Here is a 13,201-nt window from a genome sequence, read left to right on the forward strand (position 1 = left end):
ACCTAGGTTATATTTTAATTTGTACCTGATTTGATTTAAATTCACTACTCTCCGCTATAACTTGCATTCTTGTGCCAAATCACATGTGATATCTATTTTAAGGCAATAAAATGAGAGTTTATCATTAATTCATTATACTATTTCTAATTAGAAAAGAATTAGAATAGTAACGGAGTTATTTTTTTATTTTATTACTCTTTTAGTGTTTAAAGCCGTAAGTATTAATAAGTGAACCTTGTGTTCAGAATTTGAAGAGTTTATGTATTATAGTAATGAATTATTACTGTCATTTCATTCACAAATGTATAAATTACATTCCATTATTAATTGATTCCATAAAAAATTTCTATATTTCTCATTATAACTATCTTATATATTATTAATAATATATATTTTTACACACACTTTATGTTAAACACATAATATATTAATATTATATATATTATAATTATACAAATTTACCAAATAATAATTAATTCTAGACAGTGAGTTCTTCAGGATAAGATATTAAATAGAAAATTCCTTTATGCGAAGTTTTTTGTTGTAACTTTAATTTTTTTTGAACAGATATGTTTATTCATTATACAAGGGGAAAACATGAATGCCAAAAGAAAACTTTACAATATTTTCATCTTTTACAACTTGCTTATGTTTTGTTGTTACAAGATAGTTTGAAAATTGTAAAGCTTATTTTCTCAAGTTTAATGATTTATTCAAATAACAACTGTTCAACTACTGTAACTACTGTAACTACTGTTAAACAACTTGTTAACTCATCTTCTAAGAAAGAACAGTCGCGTAGAATGAAATATATTACTAATTTCTCTCGAACATATCTAGAATGCTTTACTCTATATATTAATTCAGATTTAGGGGCGACAAACGTCTTAGTTTCAGGTATCTCCATCCCAAAAATTCAAACACAAGATATCCTATCATTGGATAATTTTAATTCTGTTATCTACTAACATGAAACATTACTTAACTGGACTACATCCTCAACATCTAAACATGATATTCGATAAAACTTTTAATTTTTCGTATCAGTAAGACAGAAGTGTAAATATACAACAAGCGCCTTATGAAAAATACTTCACAAAATATTCTACTGTTACTATCGTAATATTACGTTTTTGTCTTGATAGCGCTTCACGTCTAGTTTTAAAAAAGTGTTTAGACATAAACTTCACAAGCTTCTTGAAGAATATACAAATACCAAATCCAATAAATATGATACTTAAATTATTAAATAAGACTTACCAACTAGACTGAAAAAGAGGACTATCTGCTTCAACGTGTCGAAACTTTTTCACTAAACTATCGTCCTTTCCACACAGCAAAGTTTTTGTCTCCTAGCTTCTAAACGTACAACACTTAACACATGGACAGTTTTGCCTACTGCACTTGAGTATTTAGTTTTAAATACTAATTCAACGTTAATCTTTGTCTACCGGGGGAGCAGCTACATACTTATTACTCAACCCTGCCACTAACCGTGGACCACAAGCACACGAAGCGATCAACGCGAGACTAGACCTGGCGTTAGCGTCCTGACTCGAGACAAGACCCGGGCGCGACCACACTGGTCTCGATAGCGGGGGAGGGCCTGCGTTAGTCCCGCGTTATGTGCGCATGCGCCCCTGCTATGCTCTAGCTTATAACCCTACCTGGGGATGAATTGATAGCCGAGTCACACCAAAAAATCCATCTCACTGTTTGTCACAGAGAGCTCAAGTTTTATGGTACTTTTCAAAAACTTCTTCTCATATCCAAACAATTTTAATAAATACATTACATACACAAACTTATATTGTAGTTTTTAGCTCTGAAAATTTATCATTAAAACATTAAGAATATTATATAGGATATTTTCTGTTAACAAAAGAATCTTATATGTCAGCCAATTATCTGTTAAAATCTATTGCTTTCTGTTCACCACTTTACAGGACTACGTATTGGATAAAAATTTAAATAATTATTTTTAATTTATCATACGGATTGGCGCCTAACATCTATTGTCCCAACTTGTTTCTCTAGAGTATTCACAGATAACTGTAATATCCTTACTCTACTTTTTTATATAAATATTCACCGGAGGATACAATACATCAAATCATACTTCTTCTTTCTTCAAGCCATTTTTGTATTATCTTTAAACGTTTTATTGAATACGGAATATAGATCTCGGAGGTGTCAAATCAAGATTCTTATATTTGTTCAATGGTAAACATATCTATTTCGGTCTACAATAGACCAAAATGGGTTGATCTCTCACGATTTTGTTAGAGAAAATCTTTATTACGGAGATAGACATGAATCGGATTCTTAATTGAATAATCTTACCAAGATTACCTCAACAACTATAGAAGCCCAACTTAAATGACCATACAATTTCTTCCTTCCCCAGAAAACAATTATTGTTCATTGAATTTGTGAAATTTCACTAGAATTTGCAATTAACAATGTTCAAATCTTATCAATCCGTATAAAACCTAAACAAAAACTGTGTTTTTTTCGTTAAAATAGCATTTTAAAGGAGTCCTGTTGCTTGAATCTTGACATTCATTTAATAAAATATACCAGCGCAATAATAGGTTGCGAAAATTTCCTTCTCTATAGAATTACATATTTTATCTTACATCTTTATTTAAACTTAAATTTAAATTTTTTGATTCTTCACTAGAAATCAGTTGACCAGAGTGTTGCAACCCTTAACAAATTCCGAGAGGAAATCTAACAAAATAATGACTCATTCGAGTTAAAAACGGACAAACAGTTTTGTAACTATATTTATACATCAAGTAGAGTTCTGTTAGATGACCTACAGAATATTTAGCATTTACGGGCAAGGTTGTCATCGCCCCTCGCTTGTCGCAACCGGACTGACGCCTGATGAGTATCAGCAGTCAGCAATGCCCAATTTTCTCAAAGTACTGAGACAACCTCTTGACACCTTCATATTTTTAGAGAAAGATCTACAGCAGCATTTCAACACATTTAGCCACAATTTTAAATAAATATACCTACCTGAGTACGATGGCTGCCACTTATGAGTTTATAATCACACCTTTAATTTATACCGTTTTGCGACATTATCGACGTGTTTAGTCTAACTTATTGAACAGTTATTTTAGATATTTCTCGTGAGACCGTTATCTGCAATAAAAATACATTCAGTTGACTCTTTTTCCATATGTTTTTTCACATTTCTCTATTGTAATTTCAACTAGTGAATATATATATAACACATAGTTTTTAACCATCGGTTTAAAACCCAGGAAAATATCTACAAACATCTTTTGATATTTTTCATCCATATTTAAATCGAGTTTCTTAAACATAAATGCTGTGCTTGAAAAAGTTGTTAGAGATTCTCTCATACTCTCAATTCTAATTTTAAAATGAGGCTCCAATTCCATTGTTTTCTATCCAAAATTTGGCGAGCTTTTAACTTCTTTAGTATTCAATAATCGCAGACAGACAATATTATATAGAACAATTTTTTAAAATTATTTACTTTAGAACATTTCAGTTACACAGACTCTGGAGCCGAAAGTTAAAACTAAGGTATCATTTTTATTCTTTCACTTGAGTAGTTCTAGCCTAGTCTTAAACTATTTTAATTGATAAAAACGAACTATGGTCAATCCATATCAGTAAATATAGTGCACTTCGGTATCCTAAACAAAAAACATGCTACGAGATGCACTGGACACTAAATTTGTTCTAACATATTTTATGAAACTAAATAATAAGTTTTCACAATAAAAAAAAAAAAACTGTTTATTTTCAATACTATGCTGTAAATGTAAATGAGCCATTTTATTTTGATAACTGACAGCCCTTTTAAGTGGATAACTGAGCCAGACAAATTATTTTTTCAACTCACCTTTAAACCTCGGAAAAGCTTGTTACTAGAAAGCGGTACAAGTCTTTATTAGCTTTCCTTCTTACTATCATCCACTATAAGAGATTGATAATGCTTGTTCCAATTTCTCTATAGAATACACACATAACTCACTCAATTCTACCAATGCAAAATTTTTATATTTAGATTCAATTTAATTTTTGAATCGTAGTCTACTACCCCTAAGCTACCAGGTAAATTTATTCTCTTATTATAAAGCTATCTGACAGGCTTACTTAAATTTTGCGTTGCGAGCGCCAAATGAGGAATATACCATATCTTTAAAAGCCCGATTCTAAAACAAATCTTTGATTTTGAATATTAAATAGAAGCTTATATCCATTTAGTATACGGTAACGATCCGTGTTATGTATTTAAGTATGTCTAACACAGACAACTTACAATTGTACGTTGAATTACACACTGATTTAAATTTGAGACTATTAATCTACATATCGAAATGTACATTATGTATCTATATTAATAAAAAATATTAGTGATATGTAGTGGTAGCTTATATGAAAGGAGGGTGTAAAGACCCCTACAACTTTTGTCCTCTCATTGTTTCAGTCTCACAAAATAACTCAAGCTTCTAAAAAGACATTTTTGCGTCTTTACCCTACTTGGATTGTTCCATTATTCAAAGGTTCTACAAAATCAAATTTAAACTCCTCTTACTATAATATTCTTTTGACTAATCAAATGAGCACGAGGAGAGTTTTTTTTTCTGGTTTTACTGTAACAACATGTCTATACCACTTAAACCATATGTGCTCCGCTGTTTGATCCTTTCCCCACAGAGAGTCTGCATACATAAATCTGGCTTTAAACCCTCCTTTTATAAAGATTGATTCCGAATGAGGGCCATGTCCCTGAATGTGCGTTCACAACCCTGATAGTCGAATACCCCCTCCTTGCTTCTAGATCTAGGGACTAGTCCTTGTCTCTATCCCTTTAAGCCCCCTTGGGTATTTGAGCTTATTTCATCTCGCTCTATAAGACATTTCCCTATTCAGTTTTTACAAACACACATATTTTGAATCCCCCCCTATGATGATAACCAGAAATATACGAGGAAATATTACCAATTTTTATCATTAGTTTTTGGTTTTAGTGCTAATTACCACTATTCGCGTAGTTTTTCCAATATTTTGTATGTAATATCATCATGCATTATACTTTCATAACTCACTGGATATAATTACTTTTTATACACAACTTCCGTAGTTGCTCATAGAGAAGAGCATAAAACATATAACTAGGATGTCAGCCCATGAACTTACAGCTCAGGCAACCTGATATTGCAACTTCTTCAGTCAATATCATTACCCGTTTAATTTCAAGACACAAATAATATGTTCAATGTAAAGAAAAGATATGAGGTACCTAACAACTTTTAGGATCCTTCTTAAAGGTCTAAAATTTTGCTTTAGGAATATTGAGTGGGTCTGCTCATGACTCGTCTTAGGACACTCAAAATTTAAAATTGATTTTTCTACACTTAAACCTAATTGATAACTCACAGTTCCAGTTAGACATTTATTTTTTTCGACAAATTGAGCAAGTGTATATCACAAACAAGAAATCATCTTAAGGTTTCATTTAAGCGATGTCGAGTGAATTATATTTAGTGTTTCTAAGATCCTACCTCCCTAAGATCGTATTCTGCACTTATCCAAGTAGTCTCTAATTAACCTTACAAAGATTCGGGAAACATTTGTATTGGGTAGTTGCACTAGGCTGATACAAAAATATTACGCACAATAGACCAATTAAACAGCATTTATACAGTAAAATAACATTTCTTGAATTACGGAGTATTAATTAAAGATGACACGGGCAAATATACAAAATAGTCCTAATATTAAATTGAATACAGAGAGTATACACATTTCAGCACACTATAAAATTATCTTTGTTCAATTATGTAAAATTTTGTATAAGTATATTGTGAACGTATTCGTAGTTTTAAATAGTTTAATATATTATTTATTTCTTAAAATTTCTATAATTATCATCATGCTTTAAATAATCATTCTATATTAAGAATTCACTCCTTTCTTAATTTGCGTTTTACTTTCTCTCATGACTTATATAATCTAATATTCGCTAAACTAGTGAATGTTATAATCCAATAAGAAACTGTAGTTTTCGTTAGTAAACTGAATGCATATTGAAGAGAACGTACACCTCTAACGGTGAATGGCAACTGTATCATATAAAGTATTAATTTTATTAAATAAAATCTCAACGCTTCTATAACATTTTCATGTAACTAGCCCTATCAAGGTTAAACAAAAACAGATATTGTTTTACAATTATTCTCATCACATTTAAACTATTTCCAATGTTTCACAACGTTTTTATCTTATCCCAAATAGTTTTGTGGATAAAAGCTCAACATAAACACAAACAAAAAAAAAATGTTTAAAAATACCGAAACGAAGAGCTTGCTTACATTTATGTAAGGTGTAAAAAAATAAATAAATATTAAACATAACACATTCAGAATTTTTATTTTTAAATATTCCCTTACTACTTCCCTGAACTAATTATTAATTTGAATCATATTTTAACTCAAGCTTAGAACAACAACAAAGAATTTATTGATACAACTGAGATTTTTCTATTGGTACAAACGGTTTTATCAATACGAGACCAGCTTAGAGAATTTTCAATGGAGCCCATAACCACATGGATATACAAAAGTGAATTCTTACCCCCTGCGGCATATTTCGCAATTAGAGTTTCGCAAGCGATACGAGCACTGAGCCAGTAAATGTAATAACGCTTGCAGCACTTGTTGCAGCCAACAACCTGCAATGTTGTGTTGGCTGCGTGATGCCACACTCTTGACTTGCCTCTAGCTATTGATGTAGCCCCGCTGCAATCAAAATAACTCACATACAGAGATCCTAGTGCATTCTTTCAAGATGTAACTATCTTCCTAACATAGGGTTCATATATCATAAAGTAGTGAAAGACATACTACAAAAACCGCGACAGCAAAATATTATTAAAGAGATATCTTTCACAATAAAATGGTGCAGTTCTAGGTACTAATTAGCCAAATTGAAAAAAACCAAAATTTTAAAAAAAAAAAAAATTTTCTTCTTTAAGCTCAAAATAAAAAAATCAATGCACATTTAATAATTTTCTCAAACACACACACATAAAACAATCAAAAAAAAAAAAAAATAAAAAAGAAAGAATGGAAGATAAAAAATTTATGAATTTAAAAAAAATAAAAAATAAAAAACGTAAAAAAAAAAAAAAAAGAAAAAAATAAAATCCAACCCAAAATCAATACCCCGACCCACCCCCAACACCCTTTTCACACCCACCCACACACCCGCTCCCCCCCCACCACCTACCCCCCCCACCCCCCCCCCCTCCCACTCCTTCCCCCCCCCCCACTCCCCCCCGACCCCCCCCCCACCCCCCCCCCAACCCCACCCCCCACCCCACCCCTTCCCCTCCCCAGCACCCTACCCTCCCTTCAACCCACCCCCGCCTCACCCGCCCCCGGCTCGCCCCCCCGCACCATCCCCCTCAAACCTCCCCACACCCCCCCAGCCCCCCCCCCCCCATCCCCTTCCAAAACCCCCCCCCCCCCCCCACAGCCTCCCCCCCCCAACCGTCTCCCCCACCACCGCGACCCCCAAGCCCCCTCCCGCCTCCCGCACCCCTACATCACTATACCCAGGCCCACCAAGTCCCCAATCCCCACCCCAACCCCCCCACACACCCACCCCCCATCCCCCCCCCCCCCCTCACCACCCCCCGCCCGCGCGCGCCCCCCCCCCCCCCACCCCACCCCCCCCACCCCCCCCGTCCCCCCCCACGCCCCAACCCCCAGACTCCCCCTCCCTCCCCCACCCCCTTCAGCCCCCCTCCCCCACTCCACCCCACAACCTCTCTCTAACCGTGACTCCCTCCTTCCCATCCCCACGTGTGCGTGTGCCCCCCCACCTCATCCCACCCAAACATATCGCACTCCCCCACGCCCCGCCAGCGAATGTCACGACGAACCCACCAACCTTCCGCCACCCCCCCCACCCCCCCGCCACACCCCACCCCACCACTCCCCCCACCCCCCAGACTCCACCCGCCACCCCCCCCCTCCCCCCACCCCCCCTTCCCCACACCCCCACCCACAACCCCTGTCCCCACCCGGACCCCCACACATCCACCCCCCCCCCCTACACCCCACAACCCCACCCCCGTCACCCGCGCCCCCCTCCCTACCCCCCCACCCACCCCACCCCCCCCCCACACCTCCACTCCCCTCCCTCCCCAACCCCCCCACCCCCTACCCTCCCCCCCACACCCCCCCCTCCCCCCCCCCCGATCCCCCCCACCCCCCTCCCCCTACAACCCCCCACACCCCGCCCCCCCCCCTAAACACCCCCCCCCTCCTCCCCCCCCCCCCACCCCCCAGTCGCCCCCCCCCCCCCACCCCCACCCCGCCCCCGCACACCCTCCCCACCACCCCCCCCAACCCACACCCCCCCCCCCACCCCCGCACTTCTCCCCTCCCCGCTCCCTCCACCCGCCCCCCCCCCAACCCACCCCCCACCAGCCCCCCACCCCAACCACGACCACCCCCAACACCCCACCAGACCCCCTTTCCACACACCCCCCCCCCCCCACCCCCTCCCCCCCCCTCACCCCCCCACCCAGACATCCACCCAACCCACCGACAACCCCCCCCCGCCCCCACCACCAGCCCACCCCCCCCCAGACCCCCCCGCACTAAGGCCCACCCCCACACCCCCTCCCCCCCCACCCCCCCCACCCCACCCCCCCGCCCCCCCCTCCTTCCACCCCCCCCCCCACACCCCCCGCCACCACCCCCTCCGCCCCCCCCTCCCCCCTCCCCCCACCCCTCCCCCTTACCCCCCCCCCCAACGCACCCTCAACCCCATCAAACACCCTCCCCACCCGCCACCCCCCCACCGCCCCCCCCCCCCCCCCTCGCCCCCCACACGCCCCACATACACCCCAAGACCCCACCACACACCCCTCCCACCCCCCACAACCTCGACCCACAAATCCACACGCCACCAACACCCCCAAACCACACATCATACCACCTCGGAGCACCCCCCACCACAACAAATCAACTACATTCAACCCCACCGCACAACAAAACTCTCACGACCTCAAATCCAAACCTCACGACGACCCCCAATACACACCACACCCCACACAGCCCCCCCCTCAACTCCACAACCCAACCGCACACACCCCCCCCACCCCAACTCCCAAACAACACACCCCCGCCTACCCCAAAATTTTTTTCATTTGGGGGGGAAAAAAACAAAGAAAAAAACTTTCCCCCCACCAACCACCCAAATGCGAAGCACCCACCGGCTACCCAAACACCCACTCTCCCACACCGTAACCAACCACAAACCCCCCCCAACAAACCACACACACACGCACATCAACACCCAAGCCCACCCCACCCAACCACACATTCCACACCACCCCCCCCCCCCTCCTACCCACAAAACGCCCCCAACTCCCCTTGCCCCCCCCATACCTCCAACTATGAAATACAATTTTCCACCCTCACCACACCTACCCACCCAAACACGCCACTAAACCCAACAACCCCACAACCACACCCACCCCCACGCCACCCCACACACTGAAAGCCACCCCCCCTCTCTCCCAATCCCGCAAACCAACTCACCCCACCCACCACACACACACACCAGCACCCCCGACACACCCCAACACACACCACCCCCAACGCCCACACTCACACGCCTCAACAGCCCGAAAACACACCACGAGCACACCCCAAAATGTCACACACCAAACACACCCCGACACAACACCCCCTCTAATACCCCCGCCAAACAGCAACCAAACAAAAGCACCCACAATTTTCTTAACCAACCAGACACCCAAGCCCCCGCTCCCACTCCAAACACAATTAGACAACCACAACCAAGCCTCACCGAACACCAAAATTGCAAATCCCATCCCAAAATTAGCTAATCTAAAATTCATTAATAAACGACCCCCAAACCATTTTTTTTACCCCGACCTTGCCAATTAAATTGTATTACATCAAATGAACAGATCTAAAAATATGAATACCGAACTTATTATAAGCCTTATGTTTTGTAATGAAACAAACAATACAATCAGTCTAATTTAATTTATAATGAAACACAGAGTATGAACGCCAAATGTTTTTAAAAAAGCATTGTAAACAATGGAAACCACTTATACTTTATTAAAATTCAATAGGTTTTAAATAAACAATACATTATTACAAAATAAATTTTTTTATTAACAATCTTGAGCTTGAAACATTTGGACACAAAGTAACACAAATATCTTCACTACATATCGTACCTTTGTTTAGATTAAAGGGTATAAAAACCCTATTGCATTTTCCCTCTAAACACACAAGCTTTTTAGGAGACGCGAAGGTAAGGACGCACTTTTACGTTTGTATACATTTTTTGCCTACACTATATGTCCTTTAGTCTATGGTTTTTTTAAGTTCAATAGTTGGTTACTTAAAAAATTAATAAAAAGCTGCATCCAATAAAATTAAAGACTTCTAAGTTTTAAACTATGTCATATTCCTTCTAAAATGTACCAAATGTTCTTACACTAACAATTCTAAATTAATCGCGTCATCCAACACAAGTAACCTTTTTAGTTTCGTGTATAACATTTTTCTTCACATTTCTTGGTAGTGTATCTACGGAGTCTTATTCCTTACATAAGGGCATAAACCCATGATCAAGGGGAGTATTATTAGAACAAATTAATATAGATGAATATCCGTTATGCAAACTTTGAGAACGATTGTGAGGGGTTTTGGCCCAAGCTCCATTTTAGACTACGCTACGTCCAAAGGGTCATCCACAAACTGCCTTTACCAACATACGGGATAGTGTCAAACATTTCCCATCTCTACTTTCACAACTGCTACTTACAGCAGAAGTACTTTATACTATCTTACATTTTTAATCCAAAAATATAGCTACTCTTTCTCACGAATGGAAAACTGAACTTTTCTAAAGCATTATTTATACCACAATATCTAAGAGTATGTCACCAAACTAGACAGCGTTAATGAAAAAACCCCACCCCCCCCCCTTCGTTATATAACACATTGAAATGTTTAATTTTAAATTAAACCCAAATATTTCTTAGCGGTCTATCTCTTCTACAATTTTTTTTTTGTCAAAAATCAAGAAACATCAAAAAGGGTTTTTAATCATTCTTTAAACTTTTTATAACAGATCTTACACATCATCAATTCATCAAACTAGTTCTCTAGTACACTTGTCACACCAAAATTTTTATGAATGATACTTTTTCTTATTGTTCTTCAAAATTAAATTTTTACTAACTTAGAAGTTTTCTTAATCGTCTATCGTATACACCCCAATGAAATTATGAAACTATATAGTGAAAACACAGCTAAATACAATATTTTACTCCTTGTCGGCAATACAACAATATTTATTATTTCAATAAATAAATACACTATATATTACAATTTTTTTAATGAGGTCACTAAGATTTAATAATATGCTATCTCCACATTATAAAAATTTTTACATATTCAAAATAAACGTTTTAGATATAGTAATTTGAATGAATTAAAAAAAAAAATGTATTTTGGTATTTATCTAATCTATCATTAAATATCCACTAGCGTAAATTCTAAATATTCTCGTCATTTTACTAATTTTTCAACATATAGATTTTTCATCTTTTTCATTCAACACATATAAAAATTGGAAAAACATTCTTATGCCCACTAAATATCATGCTTTTGCGATATAATAAATCTATAAATGTTATGACTAAACCATAATCTTTTAAATTGTTATAGACTTTTGCGAACATAAAATTTCTTCACTGCGTGTCTGTCATCATAGAGAAATACATGTTTCTTCGAAACTACTACCCACATATATGTGTGTGTGTGTGTGTAGTGCGTGTGCGATGCGACTGTCTGAGTGTGAGTGGTGTGTGATTTTGTGACTTAGGTTTTCTCGTGTGTGTGTGTGTGTGTCTGTGTGTGTGTGTTGTGTGTGTTGTGAGTGTGTGTGTGTGTGTGTGTGTGTTGTTTGGTCATGGTGTGTATGTGTATGTGTGGTCGTGCTGTGTGTGTGTGTATGTGTGTGTGAGTCTGAGTGTGTGTGTTGTGTGTGTGTGTGTGTGATCTGGTGTGATGTTGTGTGTTGATGAGTGTATGCTGTGTGGTGTGTGTGTGAGTGTGTGTGTGTGTGTGTGTGTATGTGTGTGTGTGTGTGTGTGTGTATGTGTGTGTGCTGTTGATGTGTGTGTGTGGTGGTGTGTGTGAGTAAGACAAATAAAAATAAATTGGGTTTTTACTTAATCTATCTATAATTCTCACAACTGTCCGGAGGAAGTCAAGAAACTTCCAGATTCCTGATTCATTGTGAACCTAAAAACGTAGTTTTATAGTCGATATAAAATCATTTTCTACTGACTAATCTACATCAAAGGCGTGTAAAACTTGTAAGGCGTATTGTTTTTATTATGATTTTTAAATCATGGTCAATAGTTTCTTATGTTGATGCTAAAAGTGAACTTAAACTAATGCTAACTCAACTCTTCTTCTTTTCACACTATCTTGCTTCCGTCTAACGTTACATTAGATTATAAATTCCCATATGGATTTTGATTTATAACAACGCATTGAGGATATCTTTAATCACAATAACAATTTATAAAATTTTGAATAAATTAGAGTTTTGATGTACCCCTGCAAATTTCACTATCGCATTTACTCTGATTATGAAATCATGATTCATGCCCACCACAAACTCCTCCTAAAACCCATTTAATCAAATCTACATAAACATTTTCGTTACGCAACCAACTTTTAATACTCAAAATGGTAGTTCTCTTGCTCAAGAGTTTCCTCTCTATATCTAGTTTATATGATTTCAACTGTACAAAATATATTCATATTTTTTCAAAACCGCACTTTAGTTATAATCGTTTCATTTAAACATGTTATTTGTCTATACATGTCGAGCACATAAAAGAGCATAGTGAAGAATTTCACCAATAATTGAAAGGAAAATTTCTGTCATAAAGGTCTTAGTACTACAATTTAAAACCCCAAGTGAGCCCTGTATTATAATACGTGTCCAATAATTATCATGTTCTATTCGATATAACCTCAGTTATTTAATAAATATTATAATTCACTCACCATTAGACATCTGTGCTGCATCATGATATTCTAAGTCTAAAGAATGATTAGTAAGTAAACGC

General features: G+C 38.6%; 1 protein-coding gene across 1 annotated transcript in view; it reads left to right on the forward strand.

Moving 5' to 3' along the window:
* LOC124366834 (basic proline-rich protein-like) overlaps positions 1-8,790 on the forward strand; it is a gene marked incomplete at its 3' end in the record, with an annotated part of 46,358 nt that extends 37,568 nt beyond the window's left edge. The window contains 5 exon segments of the mRNA XM_046823434.1: positions 7,574-7,817; positions 7,957-8,431; positions 8,463-8,582; positions 8,614-8,728; positions 8,731-8,790. Of these exon segments, the coding sequence (XP_046679390.1) occupies positions 7,574-7,817; positions 7,957-8,431; positions 8,463-8,582; positions 8,614-8,728; positions 8,731-8,790 (1,014 nt within the window).
* Between the last annotated feature and the right edge of the window lie 4,411 nt (positions 8,791-13,201).

Source organism: Homalodisca vitripennis, chromosome 7, assembly GCF_021130785.1.
Source record: "Homalodisca vitripennis isolate AUS2020 chromosome 7, UT_GWSS_2.1, whole genome shotgun sequence".
Taxonomy (NCBI): Eukaryota; Metazoa; Arthropoda; class Insecta; order Hemiptera; family Cicadellidae; genus Homalodisca; species Homalodisca vitripennis.